General features: G+C 40.6%; 1 protein-coding gene across 1 annotated transcript in view; it reads left to right on the top strand.

Moving 5' to 3' along the window:
• The window catches only part of LOC138363272 (uncharacterized), a 28,121-nt gene extending 6,423 nt beyond the window's left edge, over window positions 1-21,698 (top strand). The window contains exon 3 of the mRNA XM_069322283.1: window positions 21,578-21,698. Within this exon, the coding sequence (XP_069178384.1) occupies window positions 21,578-21,698 (121 nt within the window). The remainder of the gene's footprint in view (window positions 1-21,577) is intronic.
• The last annotated feature ends 3,370 nt before the right edge of the window (window positions 21,699-25,068 follow it).

Genomic DNA, 25,068 nt, shown 5'->3' with positions numbered 1-25,068 from the left:
CTCTACTCTGACGTCCGTCCCCACATTGTGACCCTCTGTTTCCTCTCCGAGAGTTACTCCTTTATCCATTCGAGAACGTACCCAGATATTAGAGCTTTTCATTTGAGTTTCTATAATAGTCCCCAGTATAGGACTTTGTCAAAGGCGTCCTTGACGGTAGTGTCAAGGAATGTAATTCTAGTAATCACATACAATATATTAACTATGTAATCCCCAGTGGATGGTTAGTTACCATGGTATTTTCAAGACAAAATTCCTTGGGTAGGCTTACATCTGGGAGGACCAGTCCTAGCTTTTTTGAAGTAATCTTATTTTTTTCAGGCCAGCAGAAAATCACTGGTTATATATTAATTAATTAATGTATTTATTTATTGACTCTTCTAAGGTCAATCAAGATTATTTTCAATATTTATATGATTCCCCTCCGAGCCCGACCACTGAAGAATGCCACAAGAGGCAACTTAATTCCAGTTGATTGTCTTAAAGACGAAGGAAGCACATATAGACAATTGATTTAAGAGCTCTAGAGGCAATATTGACGTTTTTGGGGATAAATAGCGACTCTTGGAAGATACATAAAGGCTGGCGAGAGATACATCTAGACTCGTGAGAGGTACATAAAGATTCATGGAAGATACATAACGATTCTTGGGAGATACATAAAAACAATTGTGAAGATACATGACGTTTCTTGGGGGATACATAAAAACTCCTGGAAGATACATGAAAGACTCTTGGAAGACTCTTGGGAGACACATAATGACGAGGGAGATACATAAACACTCTCGAGACTTTACATAAAAATTTGAGAGACACAAAAGCTGCTGTAGCGTCAGAAGAAAGTACAAACGTTATTGACGTGCAAATGAATGTAAGAATGACCCGAAGCTAAACCCCAGAAACGCGAAATTAGGTGAGTGCAATTAGATCAACAAACTCATACATGCAAGCTTAAAAAAAACAGACCCAGATACATGGATCTGCCTTGAGAGCGAGCAATTAAATAAGGCGAATAAAAAGCAACAAAATTGGCTTTCCTCAGTAGTTTCTGGTTTTTCAATTTGAACTTAAGTGAAAGGCTGACTAAAGTGAAAGTTTATAGAGCGAAAATGACCTTGGAGTGGGGTTCCAATTAAGCCAACTAACAAAACATAACAAAAAACCGCACATAAACTTTATAAGAACTTAATAACATATACACAAGGCAGCACCTATTTACATCCACCCCAAATCACACACATGATTGTTTAACCTACACTTGAAACACTCCAGCGATCCCAGAGGGCACAATATTAAACTGTAATATTAATTCAACGTCGAAACAACGTTGATTCGACGTTATCGGCGTTGTTTCAACGTCGGATTAACGCCACTCTTGCATACTGTGCCTGTATCCAGCACCTGCATTGAGCTGCCACCGCCTTAATCTCAAGAAGAAAGGTCAAAAGGTCAAATGACTTACAACGAAACAGGAATCAGAAATAAAAGGTCTCTAAGATATGAGGATTTGATAGAACTAGCAATTATTTCACTAGATAAACTCAAAGAGACATGATCGCAACATACAAAATAAACAGTGGCAAAAAGTTGGCCAATTAGGTTGGTAACTATTAGGAGAAAGCATTAAGCCAGTATGACTACAGAATACCTGGAAGGGAATACAGGGACAAGGAGCTAGGATATAGAGAGAAGCAGCTGGGATGTATAGGACAAGGTGCTGGGATATGGGGACAAGGAGCTGGGATTTCAAGCCGATTCTCGAGCAGTTAACACACGAAACAAGTCGGAAGAGGAGGTAGTGGAAGCAAATTCAATCCATAGCTTGAAGCATAGTAATCATTAGAAACAAAAAATACCAGCAGAAATTGTGCCCCACACATCAGATATCTCAAGATCTAGATAAGTGCAGCTAGGGAAGTACATACATGTACAAACACATTAATTTCCCGCTTCAAACTTGATAAGACTATCGACTAGGTGCTCACCGGCTTATAAATGGGGTTAGAGTAAGTTTGGTAATTACTGGATCTTAAAGGGGCTTGTTTGCTGTCGGAGTAAAACTCATTAATGTGACCTTCATGACCTTATCTGGTAGTTGGAGCGTGATATTTGTTAAATTAGGTGTAAATGTGTTTGTTTGGGCACACACACACACATGTGTTTTTGTGGGTATATTTGATGCGTTTCTTTAAATTAGTTGTACGTTTATTCCCCCCCCCTCTCTCTCTCTCTCTCTCTCTCTCTCTCTCTCTCTCTCTCTCTCTCTCTCTCTCTCTCTCTCTCTCTCTCTCTCTCTCTCTCTCTCTCTCTCTCTCTCTCTCTCTCTCTCTCTCTCTCTCTCTCTCTCTCTCTCTCTCTCTCTCTCTCTCTCTCTCTCTCTCTCTCTCTCTCTCTCTCTCCCTCTCCCTCTCTCTCTCTCTCTCTCTCTCTCTCTCTCTCTCTCTCTCTCTCTCTCTCTCTCTCTCTCTCTCTCTCTCTCTCTCTCTCTCTCTCTCTCTCTCTCTCTCGAAGTAAACTTATCAAAACCTATCGAGAAAAAACAACGATTTCAGACTCGCAACTGGTGTATGGCAGACCTCTGAGCTAGTGAGAGAGTGGGGGATGGGTAGGAGGAGAATATTCTCGTGGGTCGGCCTTGGGAGGGACGGGATAGGGTGGACCCATGACAATGTTGATATGTATAAAAAGTTAATCTTTTCGCTGCTATGGGCAAAGTATTATGAGTAGAATATTAAGGTTAATTTTGTCAAGTTCAGTAAATGATGTTTTTCAATACTGTCCTGAAATTTTTGTTTAAAAAGTATTTATCCAAATAGTAATTGTCTGTCAGGAAAAGAACTAAATAATTTGGTTCAGTATATGATAGCAAAACGCTGTTCTCAATTAAAATGAACTAACCCCGCCATGACCATGTTTGGCATGTACCCTACAGCAATCACGGTGCAAAACTGAGCAAGGCTAGCCCCATGAGCCTGGTTTACAGCTTCGGACAGAAAAACAGACATTTAGAGATGCTTCCTCATTGATACATATACAGATTTCCAGAAGCTCAAAAACTATTTGATCAAACAGGGAAACATTCAGAATATTTGTATAACAGATAAACAAACAGGATATTTAAAACATCCATTTTAAACCAGTAAGTATTAAGATATTATGTCCAATTGCTTTTAGTTGATTAGTTTTCAAGAGTTGAAACATTTATTGAAAAATGCAAACTTTATTTCAGTGGAGCAATATACATTTCATTTAGAAATAATCAAACTAGCAGAAAGCCATGTCATGGAGAAACAAATGTGAATGTGTGTGTGTGTGTGTGTGTGTGTGTGTGTGTGTGTGTGTGTGTGTGTGTGTGTGTGTGTGTGTGTGTGTGTGTGTGTGTGTGTGTGTGTGTGTTTATGTGTGTGTATAGAGTGTCATGTAATAGCGCGCCTGTGTGTGTGTGTGTGTGTGTGTCATGTAAAAGCCTATTAATACTTAATATGTTTCATCCACTTGATCATCTCAATCCCATTCTGTATCACCTCACCCAAAGATAATATAAGTATTTGCAAATGCATGATAAATTTGTCTTTGAAAATGTAAGGAGTGGCTTGCGATATGCATCCCTAGGCGTCAGACCAAAATGTAGTGTGAAAATAAACTTTGGAGAGTTAATTTTTCAACTTACCTCGACAGTAAAGAAAAACGTAAGAAATAATGAGAAGATTCGTGTTAGAATCATAAATCTTACCCTTTCGGTCATATTCAACAACATGTGTCTTCAAGAAAGACACTTAATAAATTCTTAAAGACTTAATACTTAAGAAAGACTTAATAAATTCTTAATAATTAATAATAATTAATAATAATTAATAAATTAATAATTAATAATAATTAATAAATTCTTAATAATTTTTAATAAATTTTTAATTCTTCAATAAAGTATTCATTCTTCAATAAAGTAAATATATATGTGTACATACAAAAGAATGGGGGTGGTAGGAAAAGATAATATTAGGGTTCAATGAGAAACCACAAGGTCTCCTCTGAATACTTTTTATTTTCTTCTCCGAGGCTATGGGTCCCCACATTGGCACCAGAGGTGGTACCCTCACAAACTTTTATCTTTTATATATATATATATATATATATATATATATATATATATATATATATATATATATATATATATATATATATATATATATATATATATATATATATATATATATATATATAAATATATATAACTGAAAACTCACACCCCAAGTTTTCAGTTGCATATTGTCCTGGGGACCATTCAGGCTTGTTCGCATAAATATATATATATATATATATATATATATATATATATATATATATATATATATATATATATATATATATATATATATATTAGTATATTTTGGTAGCAGTCTTTCCTGTAGACATATATTATTAAATATGACCGAAAAAGTAAGATTAATAATTCTAACACGAATTTTCTCAATCTTTCGTACATTACGCTTCACTGTTGGAGGTAAATCAAAAATCACTTCTCCAAAAATAAAAATGAATTTTGGAGAAGTGATTTTTGATTTACCTCCAACAGTGAAGCGTAATGTACGAAAGATTGAGAAAATTCGTGTTAGAATTATTAATCTTACTTTTTCGGTCATATTTAATAATATATATATATATATATATATATATATATATATATATATATATATATATATATATATATATATATATATATATATATATATATATATATATAAATTCTTAGCAGTTTATTCTACAAAAAAGTCACACAAATATCCTTGCCTTCCAGCCAATCAGCAAAGAGGAATTAGCACTCTTGCTTGCCATCAAAATTTCTCGAAAAATAGCAAGCAATTTGGCAAGTTATACAAGAAACTTTGCGGCCATTCTGCACGCACAATTAAAAGATGAAGAAGTTATAAAGGCGAAACTGTACAAAATTCGCGTCGTTTAAAAGTGGAAGACAAGGTAAAGGCTCAAGAGATGAAATAAATTGACCGGTTTACTATTAGAAGAGAGAGACAAAGAGAGAGAGAGAGAGAGAGAGAGAGAGAGAGAGAGAGAGAGAGAGAGAGAGAGAGAGAGAGAGAGAGAGAGAGAGAGAGAGAGAGAGAGAGAGAGAGAGAGAGAGAGAGAGGGAGAGAGAGAGGGGGGGGGGGGGAGAAATAAGAGACTCTCCATTTGGCGGTCTCTATGCCTGTAACAGGCACATGTCTTGACTCCAATCACCTCCGTATTTCAGTGGCCCTCATCCTTGCTGCTCCAATCCACACTTGATGTAAATGCATTTGTGGCAAGGCAGAAACAGAATAATACAGATCACATGACCAGCATCGCGGAAAATCCATAGGATGACACACAAGGCCTGACGAAGTCAACATCATTAAGAAGAGCCTCACCTCTGCTGAGTGTCCAGCAGAGAGAGAGCCTTGATTTTTAACATCTCATAATGCCAGTGGCCCCAGTAGTTGACCAGATAGAATTTCACTAAGTCCGAGGAGAAATAGCAAACCACTTGCATAGAAATATTCTTGCATATCCATTTTGGCATCCACATTCTTTATCGTGTCTCTTAGTCAAGAAGCAGGTGTCATTGCCACCGATGGGAAAAATTGTCAAATCAAATAAGTACAAAGAAATAGGCCACTTGTGCAACTTTTCTCCCAACTGGGTCTGAGATTTTTGACCAAAGGGGCGAAAGTGCCAGGAACTTTCTCAGGGTCCTGAGTTCGAGGCTCATCGAAATAAGAAAGCAAGCAAGAGCATCCAGTTTCCTTTTCCAGTGCGGCGTTCCAGAGGGTAAATGCCCACTGCGTTTTTGGCCCCTGCCCAGCGACGGAGGAGTTCGACGAAACTTACAGCTGCTTCTTTGGCGTTCCTATTTTATAACCAATTTTGTAACCATGTAACTCTGAAAGAACAGTATGTAATTATAAGAGATGGGAATGGCGGATAAGTAACCACGAATTCAGAGACAAATGACAAGATTTTCTCTCAATGCACTCTAGTTCCTTCCACAGTTACACCTAACCTAACCTGAGTGAAATCCTCAGAGAAACCCCGCAGCCACCCACAACTGGTCCTACTTCTTTAGTTTCTTCTCCGATTATTGCCACCACCAGACACTAATATCGCCATATATTACGGCGCTCTTCCCCACTTTTGGTTCTCCAACCGAAAATTGCGCGATACCGTGAGACCACAAATGACATGGCAACACTGGGCCTTACGTGGTGTGTGTGTGTGTGCGCGTGTGTGTGTGTGTGTGTGTGTGTGTGTGTGTGTGTGTGTGTGTGTGTGTGTGTGTGTGTGTGTGTGTGTGTGTGTGTGTGTGTGTGTGTGTGTGTGTGTGTGTGTGTGTGTGTATGTGTGTGTGTGTGGCTAATTCGATTCAACATTTAAAATGTTAAATTGAATTATCCTTAACAATGTCTACGACTAACCTATTCCACTTATTGATCTAGTTCTGAAAAAGTTCATTCTGGCGTCTCTGTGACTCATTTGCGTCTCGAGTTTCCATCTATGACTCCCTTGTTCTGTTCTTCCTAGCTTTGAACAATGCTGCTTTGTCAATTTCCCTTACGACCTTATATGTTCTTATCACTTCCCCTTCTATCTCTCCTCTCCTCCAGTGTGGTAAGGTTCAGTTCTCTCAGTCTGTCCTCATAGCTCAATACCTTCTTCCGAGAGACGTGTCTCATGTGTGTGGGTGAATTATATTTTATTTTTTAATATATAATGAATACGCTTCTACAACTTCTTTAATGATTGTGTTTATCTGCGACTTTTACACTGAAAGACTATTTATTTTTTATGTGACTCATTATAGCTAAAGTTTCCTTCTATGTCTCCTTGTTCTGTCGCTCAATATGAACATTGTTTGTCTACTTCACTAGTTCCCTTACAAAAATATATCATTATGATATTCGGCCTTATTTTCGATAAGAGTTGTGAAGTCCATCTTCTTCAGAATTTCTACATAGCTAAATCTACATAGCTAAAATGAGAGAAGAATAACGAGTTTCTATGACTCCAAATGTGTCTGAGGAACACATTAGCAAAATAACTTTTGATCCTTATGAAAAACTTCTTTACGATACTGAGTGAACAAAGTGGCAACATAGTAAATAATTAATTTTAGTGTCAAAGTGGGGTCTCGGGAGTACGCTAATGCTGTAGACGAGCCGGAGAGACGTCAGGCAATGCTTCTTCAGAGTTAAAGCTGCGAGCACGAATAGTCTGCCGGATCGAGCTCAATAAACAACTTCAAAAGGAAGTAGGAGCAGAAATACAGGGAACAATAGTAATTACATTAATGATCATTGGGGAGATCTGGGGGAGAGGAGGTGGAAGGTGGGTCAAGGGAGTTAATACTCGACCAGGCAAGGACATGCTGGTGAGTACATCTAGGTTACTACACACACACACACACACACACACACACACACACACACACACACACACAGTGACAAGAAAAATTGGAATAGCCAAAATAAATAACATCTAATAAACAATAAAACTAAACCAAATTGACTCAAACCAAAAAAATACTCACCAATGCACCATCGCTATAATCTGCTATAATCACATCAACAAACTACACATCTAAATGGAAATGCAGCAGAGAGCCACCGGCAGAGGAATAATCCCAAACCACAGGTAGTGGCAATCAGTAAAGATCCTCCTGGAATGGCTGTCAGGGGAGTCGAGGGATAGGAAGGGTGAGACCTGAGAAGGGAGAGACCTGAGAAGGGGGGAGAGACCTGAGAAGGGGGAGACCTGAGACGGGGGAGAGACCTGGGAGGTGGGTTAGTTTAAAGTTTCTCACCGATGAGACTGGGAATGGGAATGTTCCACGCGGGAATGGCGTCTAGCTGGTGGTACTGAAATAAGAGAAAATTTGTATATATAGTTTAAGAAAGTCTGTGTCCTCTATGTAAGGAAGACGTCTGGGTTAATATTTCTTAAATGCGATATTATCAGAAGTAATATTGTCGATAATATTAATTTCCTATATTTTGTATGGTTATTTTAATTAATAAAATTTAAGTTACAACAACAACTATAATAATAATAATAATAATAATAATAATAATAATAATAATAATAATAATTATAATAATAATAATTGTCATAAAAAATATTGTTATATTACCATAATTTAATTAATATATATATATATATATATATATATATATATATATATATATATATATATATATATATATATATATATATATATATATATATACATATATATATATATATATATAATATAAGTTATTTTTTTAAATAGAGTTACAACTAACGGAGATATATGACCGAACCCAACCTACCCTACCTAACCTAACCTAACCTATCTTAACCTAACCTAACCTAACCTAACCTAACCTAACCTATCTTAACCTAACCTAACCTAACCTAACCTAACCTAACCTATCTTAACCTAACCTAACCTAACCTATCTTAACCTAACCTAACCTAACCTAACCTAACCTATCTTAACCTAACCAAAACTAACATAACTAAATCAATAATTTATATTCTTAATATATATAATAAAAATATTTAAAATAAACCAACTGGAAACAATTTATTGAAAATAAAGAAAATCACTCGGCCTATTAGGCAAATCGGGCCTTGCATAGTAGGCCGAGAAGTGCGTTCTGGCTACTAGGTACGACATTTATATATATATATATATATATATATATATATATATATATATATATATATATATATATATATATATATATATATATATATATTCTGACCGTCGTGGACCATGGTCTGGGAGTGTAATATGGATGGATTATGATGTCTTCATAGTCATTATTTTCACAGTTGAGAGTCAAGAGTCTATTTTTCAATCACGTTATTTCGACTTCTTGCTCTAATAATTTCTACATGATGTCTAATACATAGAAGAAACTATTGGCACTTGGAGAGGTAAGAACAGCGACGGCCTCGCTTCTTGCACAGTCGGTGCTCAATCCCCGATGCTTCAAGTTGTTTTTATTTGACAAGTTACCTTGCAGAGCTAACAAGCGGAGGGACTTCTTCATAAAAAAATAATAATAACTCATTGTGTTGGGGACAGAAAGCCAGAGTGTATTCATACACGTTAGGCTTATATCGGGATCCCCCCTCCCCCCCTGACCCCGCCCACGATATGTGCCCAATCACATCTGTCCCGACCGGGATTCGAACCCGGAATTCTCGATTGTACGTCGAGAACGAACCCGATTGTACTACCGGGATCTCTTAGAGTTCCGGTAGTATATTATAAACTAGTTAACTTTATTAGTTAATGAAGTATTAACACGAGGAACAAGCTACATACAATTTTAACACCTAACAACATGTAATAACCAATATATCAAGTAGTAACAAAGTTCTAATCCGTCATAACAACGTTATACAAAATGTAACAACTTTATTACAAGTTATAACAAGCGATAAATAGGGACAATTACGCTGTGTGTTTGCCGGGATATCCTTCCCTAAGGTATTGCATGAGGGGTCAGTGCAAGACTTGCAGTCCAACTGCAAAAAATACATCAAATCTTTAGATGAAGTGAAAAACTCTTTCACCAGCATATGTTTTATATGTTCTCTAACAAGACCACCGCGAGATTTGGTCCCTCGGGCAAATGTAGACATGAGTAAGCCCACAGTATTCATGAACCACCAGGCATTAACAGCTGTTATGTCTCACCTGTCCACCTTGGACTCCGTCCTTACCTAGGCCAGAGTTATGCTGACCCAGGTAAAGACTAAATTCTTACCTTGGTGAGAATAAGGTGAATCCATTTGTTTTATCGTATTGGGCATTAAAAAGGGTGCTTTTATATTTTATTCTATATATTAAATTATATATTAATTTATATAATTATTTATATATTAATGTTATTATACATTAAAGTTCTATGTATAGTTTAGGTTTAGGTCTTTATGTTGTGTGTGATTATTTGTATTAGAAGTACGTGGGTGAAGCATTTACAGCGTTGTGCTTCGAACAGAGGTCGTCAACGGAGAACTGTCCGAACGTCACCAGTTGTGAGTCGCGCAGCCCGTCCTCCAAACAAAGACCCAAAAGTGATTCCATGTTCCCGCCAACTCTCTGTTTATGAATGAAAAACGGTTTACACACGACTCACGTTCGAACACTTCCGGAACAAGTGCGTCACTGACGAATTTTGTTCGATCCACAACGCTTTAAGTGCTTTACCCACGTACTACAAATACAAATAATCGCTAACAGAACGTAAACACCTAACCTAACCTAACCTATATATTGACAATATGCTAATATATTATAGTATTAATTTATATTTGAGAAGATTCCCATTTTGAATGAACAGCATGTAAAAAATTATGAATGCGTCTGTGGGGTTGACCGCTGGATGTAATGGACTAGAGTCGGGGACGGGTTGTGTGAGTCGTGTGTAAACCGTTTTTCATTCATAAACAGGGGGTTTGGCGGCGGGATTAACGAGCATTTGGCCTTTGTTGATCTCTACATGTTGGCTGCGACAGCCAATAGGGAGTGATCGAGACGCCGAAGTGGCTGAAGTAGAGACCTGTGATTGGCTAAAACCCCACTCGAGTGTGAACTTTGAGGAAGATGGACGCGAAACTGCGTGTCTCGGCTTTACCTACTAAAATTGAGCCTACAACGGCAGAATGTCCTTGTTATTTTCTGGGGGTACATGGGCATCACCCTTGTACCCCCCGGGGCAGTGTTGCCAGTCTGGCGTCGTGGCAGCAGGCACGATGGAGTGACCCACAAGTGGTCTTCCTTCCCCAGGAAGGAGGAGGCGCTTATATGGTGTGTCAGTGAGAAAAATCACCTGTGATTAACACCCACACTTCGTCTGGAAAGCTGTCGTTCAAGGCAGCCAGGTGTGTGTGAGGACATTACTCAGGGGAGGGGGCACCTCAGCGCCGTAGCAGACGACGAGCACACACACACACTAAGACCCACAGTTTGATGTAAGATTCTTTTCGTATATTAAACTAACTCAGTGTTCATGATCATAAGTGTAAAATGACATCATATAACACCTATTAATCTTATTGCTGGCCCGTTGAATGACAGCAAATTATCGTAAGACATTGGAGTTCAGCACAAAAATTATCGTGCTGAACTCCAGGGTCGGGTTCAACAAGCATCTTTTTACGAAACCTGTATATCTTTTATCAATCTTTGGATGTTTTGTTTAGAGCTATTAGCAATTGATGAGCATCCAAATGTTGTTATAAACAGACTTCTGATGCTTTGAAGCTCATAAACTATATAATAAATGTAAACAAAGCCGCCAAAGATGTACAAGTAAGAACAAGTACTTGCGTAACTGCTTGTTGAACCCGACCTCAGGGCGTCATTACTAGGGAGAGGGAGGAGTTGTATGTGATTCCATTGGCCAAGAGCGACTGACGACTTTCCCACTGCGCGGCGGCTATTTACCAGCTCGTTAGAGAGGTGTCGGATGTCACCAGCCACAATATCTAAGGATTGGTCCAAGAAAGTATACTTTACATATATATATATATATATATATATATATATATATATATATATATATATATATATATATATATATATATATGTCGTACCTAGTAGCCAGAACGCACTTCTCAGCCTACTATGCAAGGCCCGATTTGCCTAATAAGCCAAGTTTTCCTGAATTAATATATTTTCTCTATTTTTGTTCTTATGAAATGATAAAGCTACCCATTTCATTATGTATGAGGTCAATTTTATTTTATTAGAGCTAAAATTAACGTAGATATATGACCGAATCTAACCGACCCTACCTAACCTAACCTAACCTATCTTCATAGGTTAGGTTCGGTTAGGTAGCCGAAAAAGTTAGGTTAGGTTAGGTTAGGTAGGTTAGGTAGTCGAAAAAACATTAATCCATGAAAACTTGGCTTATTAGGCAAATCGGGCCTTGCATATTAGGCTGAGAAGTGCGTTCTGGCTACTAGGTACGACATATATATATATATATATATATATATATATATATATATATATATATATATATATATATATATATATATATATATATATATATATATACATATATATATATATATATATATGTATATATACTTAAGTTAACACTTTCTGTTGAAGAAAAGTTAGCTTTGGGATGACTGTAGGAGAGTGTACACCTACAGGGAGGCAAGAGTGTAGGTCGTACAAGGAGTGAGAGGATGAGGGACCAGGCGTGAGTAGGGTGTAGGGAACATGTCTGCTCGGGGATGACTCTTGTGTTTATTACTGCTTGTGCTGTGCTCTCACCTAGTTGTGCTTGCGGGGTTGAGCTTTGGCTCTTTGGTTCCGCCTCTGAACCGTCAATCAACTGATGTACATATTCCTGACCCTACTGTGGTCTGTCATATCTACATTTGAAACTGCGTATGGAATCAGCCTCCACCACATTATTGCCTAATGCATTTCATTGACTAACTACTCTGACACTAAAAAAGTTCTTTCTAATGTCTCTGTGGCTCATTTGGGTACTCAGCTTCCACCTGTGTCCCCTTGTGCGTGTACCACCCATGTTAAATAATCCATTCTTGTCTACTCTGTCAATTCCCCTGAGAATTTTGTATGTGGTGATTATGTCTCCTCTAGCTCTTCTGTCTTCCAGCGACGTGAGGTTTAGATCACGTAGTCTGTCCTCATAACTCATGCCTCTTAGTTCTGGGACTAACCTAGTGGCATACCTCTGAACTTTTTCCAGCTTTGTCTTGTGCTTGACTTGACATGGGCTCCATGCTGGGGCTGCATACTCCAGGATTGGCCTTACATATGTGGTATACGAGGTTCTGAAGGATTCCTTACACAGGTTTCTGAAAGCAGTTCTAGTGTTAACCAGCCTCGCATAGGCCGCTGATGTTATTCTTTTGATGTGGGCTTCGGGAGACAGGTTTTGCGTGATATCAACTCCTAGATCTTTCTCTCTGTCCGTTTCGGGAAGGACTTCATCTCTCACTTGGTATCCAGTGACTGGCCTCCTAGTTCCTCCTCCTAGTTTCATTACCTTACATTTACTTGTATTGAACTTTAGTAGCCCTTTGTCGGACCATTCCTTCAGTTTGTCTAGGTCATCTTGTAGCCTCATACTATCCTCCTCTGTTTTGATCCTCATAATTTTTGCATCATCAGTAAACATCGAGAGGAACGAGTCAATTCCTTCTGGGAGATCATTTACGCATATCAGAAACAGTATAGGTCCAAGGACTGATCCCTGTGGGACTCCACTGGTGACTCCCCGCCACTCCGAGACCTCACCCCTCACGGTTACTCGTTGTGTCCTGTTGCTTAGGTACTCCCTTATCCAGTTAAGTGAGTGTGAGTGTGTGTATGCCTGTGAGTGTGTGTGTGTGTGTCTGTGAGTGTGTGCTTGTCTGTGTGTGAGTGTGTGTATGTCTGTGTGTGAGTGTGTGTATGTCTGTGTATGAGTGTATGTATGTCTGTGCATGAGTGTGTGTATGCCTGTCGCAGTGAAAATGAAAATGAGAGATTTTGATGTTTTCTTTAATGTAGCAGTCAAGCTTCAAAGTGATATCCACTCAGATCCATCGTGGCTATTAGGCAACGTGACAAACGTATTCAATATTTGACCACCCGACTGCGTTGTCGAGAGAGATCTATAGTAGCCTGTAGATTGTTGCTTCATCATAGCTGCAGTTCTGTGCAACGTCACAATTTTGCAATGTCAGATGGTTTCAGCAATATAAGCTCGGACTCGCCACTTTCGCTATATATTAAGTAAGAGCATGTTCTGATTGCAGAGATTGTGTTCATAAACTAAATAGAATATTTAATAAGATGGAGTATTGAAGGGTTGAGGTGTCATCGTCATTTGATATAACTGAATTTTGTCTCATTAAATATTATAGTTTTAAGAATAAGGTGTTCTCCGTCTTGCCTCAACAGATATGAAAACTCTTGGGCCAGTAAGTATTTTTGGCAAGTTCTTGAACTTTATAAGAAATTGAGCGTAGAGTGATCAACTGAGAGTTGGAGCAGGGTCACCTGAGAATATGTAACAGAGAGAGAATTCTCGCCTATTCAGCTGTGGATAATGACGACAGGTTTTTGCAGATGTGAGTTCCCTATATTCACCACAAGTCTTTCTCATAAGACGTGAGGCGTTGGGCAGGCGACGTCTTGAGGTGATGTGGGCATCAGAAGGGTGCCGGCAGGGTGGGAGGGGAGGGAGGAGGGGGAAGTACTCCCTTTAGTTTTGTTTGTTATCTTTTTATTGCTGAGGGAGACTGGTGGAGACAAAGGTGTTCGGATGCTCAAATGATCGAAGGAGACTCAGTGTGGACTCCTGGACTCTTGTTACTCTTGGGCGGCAGCGGTAGTCGGTGATTCCACAGAGTTTCGTGAGTTAGTGAGTAAAAATACCCCCAAGATGACTTCCCCATCTGACAAAACTTGATTTATTATTACATTTCTTATTTATTCAGTGGAATGAACGACGGTATTCTTTCACACCTTCGTATTTCAGTGACATGATCACGCTCATTCATAATTTCAAAAGTTGAAATTATAGAAAAATAAGTCCGGTGTCATTATATTAGACAACTAGTGGCTGTAAAGGCAGGGTTCAAGAGCTGAAGTTATATCTTGCAGATATAAGCAGTTGAGTATCTACGCACACACACACACACACACACACACACACACACACACACACACACACACACACACACACACACACACACACACACACACACACACACACACACACAAAGGGGCCTCGCTGCTGAGTGAACAGCACTCAGGGGAGGTAGTCCTAATTGCCCGGGTTCGATTCCCGGCGGAGGCAGAAGCAAATGGCCAGTTTTTCTTTCCTGATGTCCCTTTTCACCTGGCAGTAAATAGGTACCTGGGAGTTAGACAGCTGCTATGGGCTGCTTCCTTGAGATATGTGTGTGTGTGTGTGTGTGCGCGTGTGTGTGTGTGCGCGTGTGTGTGTGTGTGTTAGAGAAAAATAAACGTAGTAGATATAAAACAGGAAAAATAGATTGGTTAGAATGGCGGGGTCCAAGAGCTAATAGCTCGATTCTTCAGACACAAATATTAAATACAAATAGTAAATACACACACACACACAAGGGGCACACACACTAGGGGACACAGGTGGAAATTGAGTGCCCAAATGAGCCATAGAGACGTTAGAAAGAATTTGTTCAGTATCAGAGTAGTAGACAAATGGAATGCATTAGGCAGTGATGTGGTGGAGGCTGACTCCATACACAGCTTCAAGTGTAGATTTGATAGATCCCAGTAGGCTCAGGAACCTGTACACTAGTTGATTGACCGTTGAGAGGCGGGACCAAAGAGCCAGAGCTCAACCCCCGCAAGCACAACTAAGTAAGTAACTAGGTAAGTACACACACACACTCACACTCTCACACGCACACACATATACACTATATATAAATTAAAATAAAAAATAGTTTATTGAAAATAAAGCGATGTTGTTATATTTTAAATACTTCTCTTTTATGAATGAAAAACACAAACACCAGCCTAAAATGAATTATATAGTTTCAGCTCGCATGTGTACTAACTTGTGACAGATTAATTTGTCAGTGTAACAGTGAGCAGTCAGAGGGCTCGCAGGAGTGTCAAGTGAGGGAGGAGGGATGCAGGCAGAGAGAGTGAGAGAGAGAAAATTCTCGCTCAGTTTTGTCACAGGGAAGAAATGCTTCCATCAGCCCATTGAGTCTTTGTTCGTCTCAGTCTTTTAAGATCAGGTTCAAAAGTAGCAAAATTCTGAACATAATTTTGATTTCCTTTGGGCTCATTCGGTTGGGATTTCATTCAGATGAAAAGTAGTTTCCGCACCAGGCATGTTGGTCAATTTAGAACCAACCAATCTTTTTTTTTTAATATTTATTGAGGTTATTTTTATGTCTAGTTACACCACACTCTCAATGAGGTTATCCGCTAATATATTCCACTCTTTTATTATCACCCCCCTCCCCCTCCCCCTCCCTCCCTCCCTCCCTCTCTCTGGCAAACTACTTGGGCTGGACGGTAGAGCTCCGGTCTCGATTCATGCAGGGCTGCATTCAATCCCCGACCATCCAAGTGGTTGGGCACCATTCCTTCCCTCCGTCCCATCCCAAATCATTATCCTGGCCCATTCCCAGTGCTATATAATTGTAATGACAATTACAATTATATAGCACTGCGCTTTTTCTTGATAGTTTCAATCCCTTTCCAATTCACCCCCCCCCCCTCCACCCCATCTCTGTTGCTCAAACCAGTATTTCTCCATATCCTTCATGAAATCGACCTTCTCAAGTATTCATCCATACCCAGGAGTTCTGACTTGGTTTTGATAGTTTCTAAACCTCGTTTATCACTGTTGATAGCTCTCATGCACTTGAAGACCCCGATTATGTCTCCCTTCGCCGGGCGCCTCTCCTGGGAGTGCAAGCCGAGCTTCCCTAACCTCTCCTTGTAGGGATGGTCAGAAAAACCAGGGATCAGTTTGTACATCAAACACTGGATATTCTCGTGGGCATCGACCTCCCCCTCTGTAATGCGGTGACCAGAATTTTGAGGCCGTGGTCTGGGTGGACTCTGACCAGGGACCGGCATTACTGCGGGACGATGTTCGTTTATTGCTAATGCTTCTGCTTATAAATTAACCATTCTTATTATTACATAGAGCATTATTGTTTATTGCAAAAAGAAAATGTTATGGCAATATATCCTTCTTATTGCTTTGTTCAGTGCGTAGCTACACTACTATCTAGACCTAAGGGCACTACCGGTCACTGCCCTGAAGTCTCTTTGACAACTTAATTTGCTATTCACTGAAGTAATATCTTAACGTTTAATAACATTAAACTCCATCTGCAACGTTCGTGGCAAGTTTTACAATACGCGGAGCTCCTTCCTGGAGCTCCCTTCAATCTTGACCTGAGATTGTTATTCGCTCGGTTGCCTTGTCATCTGGACACTGATATTACTGTTCACCCTAATATCTAGTTTGTCGAAATATATTGTGAACAATAAAGGTCTAAAACTACCTCCATGATACAAGTGATATTTCTCCACTTCGACGTCACCCCGGCGACGGTAAAGCCATGCTTCTTTTCCATCAACAAGGTTCTGACCCAGTTGAGAACTTTCCTTCCGGTGTCAAGGGCCTGGATGTGCCTCTTCTGGAGAAACAGTCTCTGTGGCTTTAATAAGCCAAGATAGATAACATACGTTATTGCTATCAGCTTCTGCTAATACGCTTCTGTAGAAGGTTGTCAGATTTGTGAGATAAGATCGCCCTTGCAAGAAATTAGGTAACAGTCCTTTAAATAACCAAAAGCATAGATATTATTTTATCATTGAATTCGCTAATATAGCATCAACAAGCTTTCGCACTATTGATGTCAGGTTGATCAGTCGATAGTCTGCAGCATGAAATTCCTCCTCCCCTCCCCTACAATATTTAATATTGGACCACGTTGACTACCTTCCAGGCAGTCAAAACAAATTCTATATTTGGATTACCAGGACCCGCTGGATTCAATATAGTCGGGTTGGTTCTCGACTCGTAATCGAGAATTTCAGGTTCGTGTGCCGTGTCGGCCAGAAATTATTGGGCGCGTTTCCTATCACCTAATGCCCCTGTCCACCTAGAAGTAAATAGGTACCTAGGAGTTTACCAGCTTGTTGTAGGGGTTGCATCCTGGGGAGGGTCAGTGCCTTTATTCTTGGGGGAAAGTGACCTCGATATAATCCCAACATGTACTGTATGCATATACTGACTGCCTGTCTCCCGACACAGTCAATTATTATTAATATTATTATTATTATTATTATTATTAGTAGTAGTAGTAGTAGTAGTAGTAGTAATAGTAGTATTATATTGACAGATTTATTGAATATTCAAATTATTGAATCAGAATTCCTTTCCTTATTTCGCCAAGATTGTTGAACGCATCTGGGCCTGGAGATATAATTGGATCTCTTTTTAATTTGATTACCAATAACTTCTGTAATGAGAAGAACGTTGCATAGAGATAATCGGTAGTAATCATGAGGAGGATTCGAGCCCCGCACAATCACTGAAATCATATTTTTCTTCACTTGTCTTTCTGCAATCAAAGTAACAACTGCATTTAACTGCCAGTTGGTTGAGAACCACCTTGCTGTCTATATAACTACCTCCATAAACTGAAAACATTACATATGAGTGTATATATACCTGAAATCTTATGTCTGTAAATATGATTAGAAATCTCACTCTGAACATGTTAGGCGTTAAACTTGGAGTCATCTGTGTCCAAGTATCTTTCAACCCATCTCTATGTATATGTCTTTTTCTATGTCTGAAACCGTCTGGCAAGTTTATTTTTTGGGGGTCTCACTTTTCTAAAAGTATTCAGTAATTCTGCTTATGGCTGGTACATGGAAGAGGTTTCTTTGGGTTACAGTTATTTTGACGTTGTAACTAGATCACAGATGGGAAGTGGACCTCTGTTCGCAGATTTATCATTCAATTTGTTTCCAAGTGTCCAGCGATGTGGTAAAATATTGAAAATACAATGTATACTGCTTCTTAGGTATCAATCTTTTAATAGAATTATATCAATCATTTTTCGCTATCAATTAATATCTTTTTAGCTCTCTCTTTATCTACGTGTTGCTGTGGCTCAGCAACGCATGTGCGTTTCGGAGATTACAGTCAAGAGTATGACAACAACAACATGGCAATTAACACTATAATTGAGAAGGCAGCCTCTGCTGCCTGTAGAAATAGATCCCATCTGCTCATCATGAGGGACTTCAATCACGGAGGGATTGACTGGCCGCATGGAGGCGAGAATACGTGGAGAGCCAAACTATTTCTGGTGGTGACTAAAAACTTTTTAAGCCAGCATGTCAGGGAACCCACAAGGATGAGAGGAAACGATGAACCAGCGAGATTAGACCTAGTCTTCACTCTGAACGACTCTGACATAAGAGAAATCGGTTTTGAGGCCTCAATAGGAATGTGCGACCAGAGTGTACCGGTGTTTGAGTACCTGGTTGAAGAAGGGTTATTGAACTCCAGGCCAGGGGTACTGAAAACAATAGGGTGGCATTCCGAAAGGGAAACTATGAGGAGATAAAAAAATATAACAGATATAACATATGAAACAGAGCCCAGGGGGAAGACGGCCCAAGACATGATGGACTACATAAGTATAAGGACGCATCAAACATGTTTGTCCGGGTCAAAAAGGTAAACAGTGAAATGAAGATGAGAAACCCATGGTTTAATCAGAGATGTAGGCTAGCTAAGCAGCAAAGTAAAAGGGCATGGAGAAACTATAGAAATGACAGGACACTTGAGAGCAGAGAAGGATTCCAGAGTTTTATGAATGAAGATGTCAGGTTGAGAAGAGAGGCAGAATTGCAATTCGAAAATGACATCGCAAGCAAGGCAAAGACTCAACCTAAATAGCTGCACAGCCACATCAGGAGAAAAACAACAGTAAAGTAGCAAGTAATGAAATTAAGGATAGGGGCAGAGGGATTCACTACAAACGACAAGGATGTGTGCGAGAAACTGAATAATAAATTCCAGGAGGTCTTCACTTTAGAGCAAAGAGAAGCTCCAAAGATAAGAGAGGGAATAGTTAACCAGGATCCACTAGAAGAGTTTGAGATTACCAGAAGGAAGGTAAGGAAACTTTTACTAGACTTGGATGTGACAAAGGCCATAGGCCCAAATGGAATCTCCCCTTGGATACTAAAGGAAGGAGCAGAAGCACTGTGCCTGCCACTCTCCATAGTGAATAACGAATCACTGGCAACAGGGGAACTGCCAAGAATTTGGAAAGCGCCTCATGGACTCCCGATATACAAGAAGGGGAGATAGACAGGAGGCATCTGTACATCAGTTGATTGACGGTTGAGAGGCGAGGTCAAAGAGCCAGAGCTCACCCCCCCCCCCCACAAGCTTAACTAGGTGAGTACACCTAGGCGAGTACACACACACGTTCACATATTCACAGACAGCATGCTCTACCCCACACGAAAAGGCTCAATAAATACTCTTGTAACAGCTGGTAAACATTTGAGACAGAAGAGGAACTTGTTCCTAAAGCGAAAACACAACAGCCGCTCCGGGGCCGCTACACCCACATGACTTATGTAAGTGCTTCCTTGCTCTTTTTTCCGCCGTCTCTGCTTGCAAGCACCGGGAATCGTCTCACATTCATTCCTTCGCGTTGTTGGAGGGCAAGTATGCTCGCGTGTGTGGCTTTCTTACTCTACTTGTGTAAACTATAAATATATATATATATATATATATATATATATATATATATATATATATATATATATATATATATATATATATAATATGTATATATATATATATATATATATATATATATATATATATATATATATATATATATATATATATATATATATATATGTCGTACCTAGTAGCCAGAACACACTTCTCAGCCTACTATGCAAGCCCCGATTTGCCTAATAAGCCAAGTTTTCATGAATTAATTGTTTTTCGACTACCTAACCTACCTAACCTAACCTAACCTAACTTTTTCGGCTACCTAACCAAACCTAACCTATAAAGATAGGTTAGGTTAGGTTAGGTAGGGTTGGTTAGGTTCGGTCATATATCTACGTTAATTTTAACTCCAATAAAAAAAAATTGACCTCATACATAACGAAATGGGTAGCTTTATCATTTCATAAGAAAAAAATTTGAAAAAATATATTAATTCAGGAAAACTTGGCTTATAAGGCAAATCGGGCCTTGCATAGTAGGCTGAGAAGTGCGTTCTGGCTACTAGGTACGACATATATATATATATATATATATATATATATATATATATATATATATATATATATATATATATATATATATATATATATGACGGTGTCAGACGAAGAATTGAAACAGGAATTTCCTTAAGTACTTTCGAATATTAATACATCTTCAGAAGGAATGACACATAATAACACACATACAATATAATTGTATATAGACACATATAATAACACATATACAATATAATTTACACACATACAATATATATAATGTTTATATACACGTTCGTTTATGTCGTATTAGTCGTAATATTAATGACTAATGACTATTTTGTGTTAACTATACTAAAGACGCTGCCTCTCTGTTTTAAAAATACTGGATCTTTTTAATGAAACTTCTCCGCTACTCTGCCTCTCCTTCCCCTCCCCCCCATTCCCTCACCTTCTATACCTTTCCCCCCCCCCTTCTCACTCTCCTCCCCTCCCCCAACCTGCCACTATGTCCCAACACCATCACCCCCAATCTTCTCTTCCCATCATCTCCCCCCCCCCCACCCTCATCTCCCATTTGTCGTCACTGTTGAAACTGCTTCTGAAGTCCTGTCAAGACAGCTTCGTTAGACGTCCTCACTCCTGCACTCTCACTAACGACCTTCGTTAAACACGACAGGGCGATAATATGTTCTTTTATCTGCCCCTATTAACAGTATTATGTATTTGCTTTTGTTTCAGCCGAATTAGATTTAAAAATTTACAAAATTTTGAGAGGGAATTACATGGTGAGAGTAGAGGAGACAAGTACCTGAAGAAAGAATTGTGGAAGTGTTTTCGGGAGATAGTGGATGTTGGATGAAGTCAAATAAATAATAATATTAATATATATATATTGGTCTGGCGACCTTAATGGTACTAAATTATGTTTCTGGGCCAATTCTACCTGCCTACTTACATCAGCTGGCAGGCGTTCACGATCCCACTTTTATACGCTGTGCCACCGAGTAGGCCTCTAATACAGGCCTATCACTTCAACCACCATCCTCAAACGCCCACAAAAAATCCAGCTGGGATGGCTCCATTGTAGACCAAGTTGCTGAAGAGTTCATGGGTGCTGCAACAACACAACACGACATTGCTTGTCTTATAGCAGTCACCTGCATGTGTGAATAGCAGTCACACATGCAGGGGATTTCCTGTTAGCAACCCCAATGTCGGCAACTGGCACGCGTCTCACACCAAACGCTCTCCGAATTGCTGTGGCCCTCCGCCTTGCTTCCCCAATCCACACCATTTATAGGTGTATTTGCGGAGGCACAGTGAAGTTAACGACATCATCAGTAGGACTCACCACAGCTGGATGCCCAGCTGAGAGAGAGCCCCGTTACCTAACGCCCTGTAACTCTGATGCTCTTATTGGTCGCCCAGATGGTATTGCAGTGAACACCTGGAAAAATGGCAATCAGTTGGTATGGGACTACACTTGTGTATCAACCCTGGCTAACACCTACATTAACTTCAGTGTTGCACAACCAGGTGGCAGCGCCACTCACAGGGAATCAACCAAATCAATTAAGTACAGAGAACTGGATCACCACTACAATTTTGTCCCCATTCCTTCTAAGACACTCGGCGGCTGGGGTATGAGTGCTCCCAGTTTTTTGAAGGAACTAGGTTCTAGGCTGATTGAAACAACAAGGGATCCTAAGGCTGCCAGCCTCCTTTTCCAGCGCCTCAGTGTTGCGATACAGAGGGAAAATGCACACTGCATTCAGGGTTGGTTCCTTCCCGTCATCTGATGAGCTGGAGGAACTCGATAACTTATAATTATCATCTTTGTACCCCATATGTAACTCCTTTTTTGTATCACAGTTTAAATAAAACTAAAAAAATATGTGTGTATTGTCACGTGGGGGTGGGCGGTCCGGGGCTCTGCTAACACTCGGCTGCTAGGGGCTCAAAGGGCCCAAATACTCAGCCCCTCCGACTCCCTGGATTCACCGGAGTCTCCTTGGTCACACAAGATAGGACCAACAATGCCCACCTCCGCAGGTCTTTGCTTCCACCACAAAGGGGTGCCACTGATTCACCCTGGAAGCCCTTAAGTCAACCACGGGGAAACTGCTGTTAACAGTTCCGGCCTAGACCCGTGGGGGAGTGAAGGAAGACTCAGGCTTACCTATAACCATAGCCTCTCTGAGTCTTGCCTGCCAGACAAAAAAAAGGTTGCAGGAACTCCTTTCCCGCCTGTCTTCTCTATCTTCCTCTTAGCAAGGTCGCCAGCTGGGTTATTATATCTGCACCCCAGCAATGCAGTTCAGTGGGTGTATCATATATCGTTTGTAGCCAGAAATGTATGCTCATAGAGAAATATCACAAATGGAGGCACACTCAAACACAGTAATAAAATGTGTGGATTTACTGACGCAAATTACATGAACACACACACACAATCACAAGTAATACATGAATATGGAATATGGATGATGAGTCTGGAGATCGTCAGCCTCTTCTTCCACGACCTCCAACTCTCCTTCAACTGGGCAGGAAGACAGGAGTCTCACACTCTCACAGGAGGGCCTCTTCACCACGTCGGCACCTCTTCTTCACTGTCCTGCCATCCATACACACTGTCCTCTCTGACAGTCCTGGACACAAGCTGCCTTGCAGCCTATTCTACTATTAAAGTAATAAAGTCTTGCTGCCACATATACGAGTAAATATTGTGGCCTAACTAGCCTACTCATACAAGGGGTAATGGGAGGGAAAAATGATCTACCTTACACTCCTGGCTCACGACGCCTGTCCCTCGATGGTGTGAGGTTCCCACGCTTCCTTGGGTCGATCCTCGACGATCCAGGGCGTTCCACAGGTCCTCAGGTGTCGTGAAGCCTTCGCGTCGTCGCCGTTCCAATCCCTGAGATTCAGCTGCCCCAATCCTGGTTCATCGATGGGCGCTGAGCTAATCACTATCTTTCCCCACACTCGCCTCTCCCACAGGGCGTCGCTCCTTGTCCTAGGCACGGTGTCGTCCTTCCAAGATTCTCAGTGGATGTGACCCCAGTCACAGCTAGCTTGCTCGCCCACCTTCCAGACCTCAACGTCCAGCCAGCGGCGCCGCCCAGCGTCGTCGCCGACTATTTTCCAAGTTTGGGCACTTCTCTGCTCACTGAACTTGGTTCCTCTTTTGCTTCCCAGAAGCGCAGGGTCTCCAATAACGGTGGTAGGCTGCGCAGGCCAGCTCAATCCACTGAACAAGGCTTGCAGAGCCTCCAATCCCTGAGAGCAGACCGAGGCGCGTCCTGTCGCTTCCACGGTCAGTACAACTCTGACGTTGGCGCCGCCCGGGGCACTCGGTGACGTCATGGCGGGCCCTGATTTGTCGCCCGCGACCTACGTCGGCCAATCCGCGATCGGCATAGTGTCCCTTCCACAAGGTCACATCTGCCGTAGGGGATACTGTTTCATTTTATAACAGGGCGCCAATTTTCCTTTATTTACAACTTATAATATAACCTCCTTCCATAAAATGGCAGCCAGTCTGGTCGCCACATATATCATTAGACTCCCTGAACCTCAGAGAATCAGTAGGGAGAGCTGATATGACTCTTTAAGCCGGCAAACGAAAGAAATAGGAGAGGGCACCGTAACATACCCCTCCCCTTAAAATAAGAGTCATATCGGAAGAGCAGCACTCAAGGGGCAACCTATACTCTTGCTCCCTCCGTTCCTGAAGTGTCACTCCTCCAGTTGGCGATGTGGCTCGTTCCACCTTGCCAGTCATTTGTCTCACTATATCTCCACCTCGCATAGGAACGGGTGTGATGGGTGTTCCCTGAACACCTACAAGAAATCCCCTCTCCGTGGCTACGGGTGTACTCCCACGGCTCGTTACCACTGTAAGATTCAGTGCACGCAGCACCTCCACCGCGTCGTGCACTCCGAGATAGTCTTGCATTTCCATTGCGTCCTACAGGTACTCCATGTTTCCTCTCATGATCTCCTCTTCGCCAATCTTCTCTCTTCTCGTTTCCTCTTCTCCCATAGGTGCGTTGTCTCCTCACAGTGGCACTTGTAACCCGTACTCCATCCAGCAGCTTCCTCTCTTCCACACTAGGCTTTTGCGATGGCCCAATGCCCCTCTGGTTAGGCTGGTGCCTACCCTGGGTGTACCTATTCCCTGCTTTCTTCGTATCGCCTTTCCTATACCACTCGCTCCTTCGTTCCCG

The sequence above is a fragment of the Procambarus clarkii genome, chromosome 10 (assembly GCF_040958095.1).
Source record: "Procambarus clarkii isolate CNS0578487 chromosome 10, FALCON_Pclarkii_2.0, whole genome shotgun sequence".
NCBI lineage: Eukaryota > Metazoa > Arthropoda > Malacostraca > Decapoda > Cambaridae > Procambarus > Procambarus clarkii.
The sequence above is the reverse complement of the archived record's forward strand: the minus strand, read 5'-3'. Positions and strand labels throughout refer to the sequence as shown.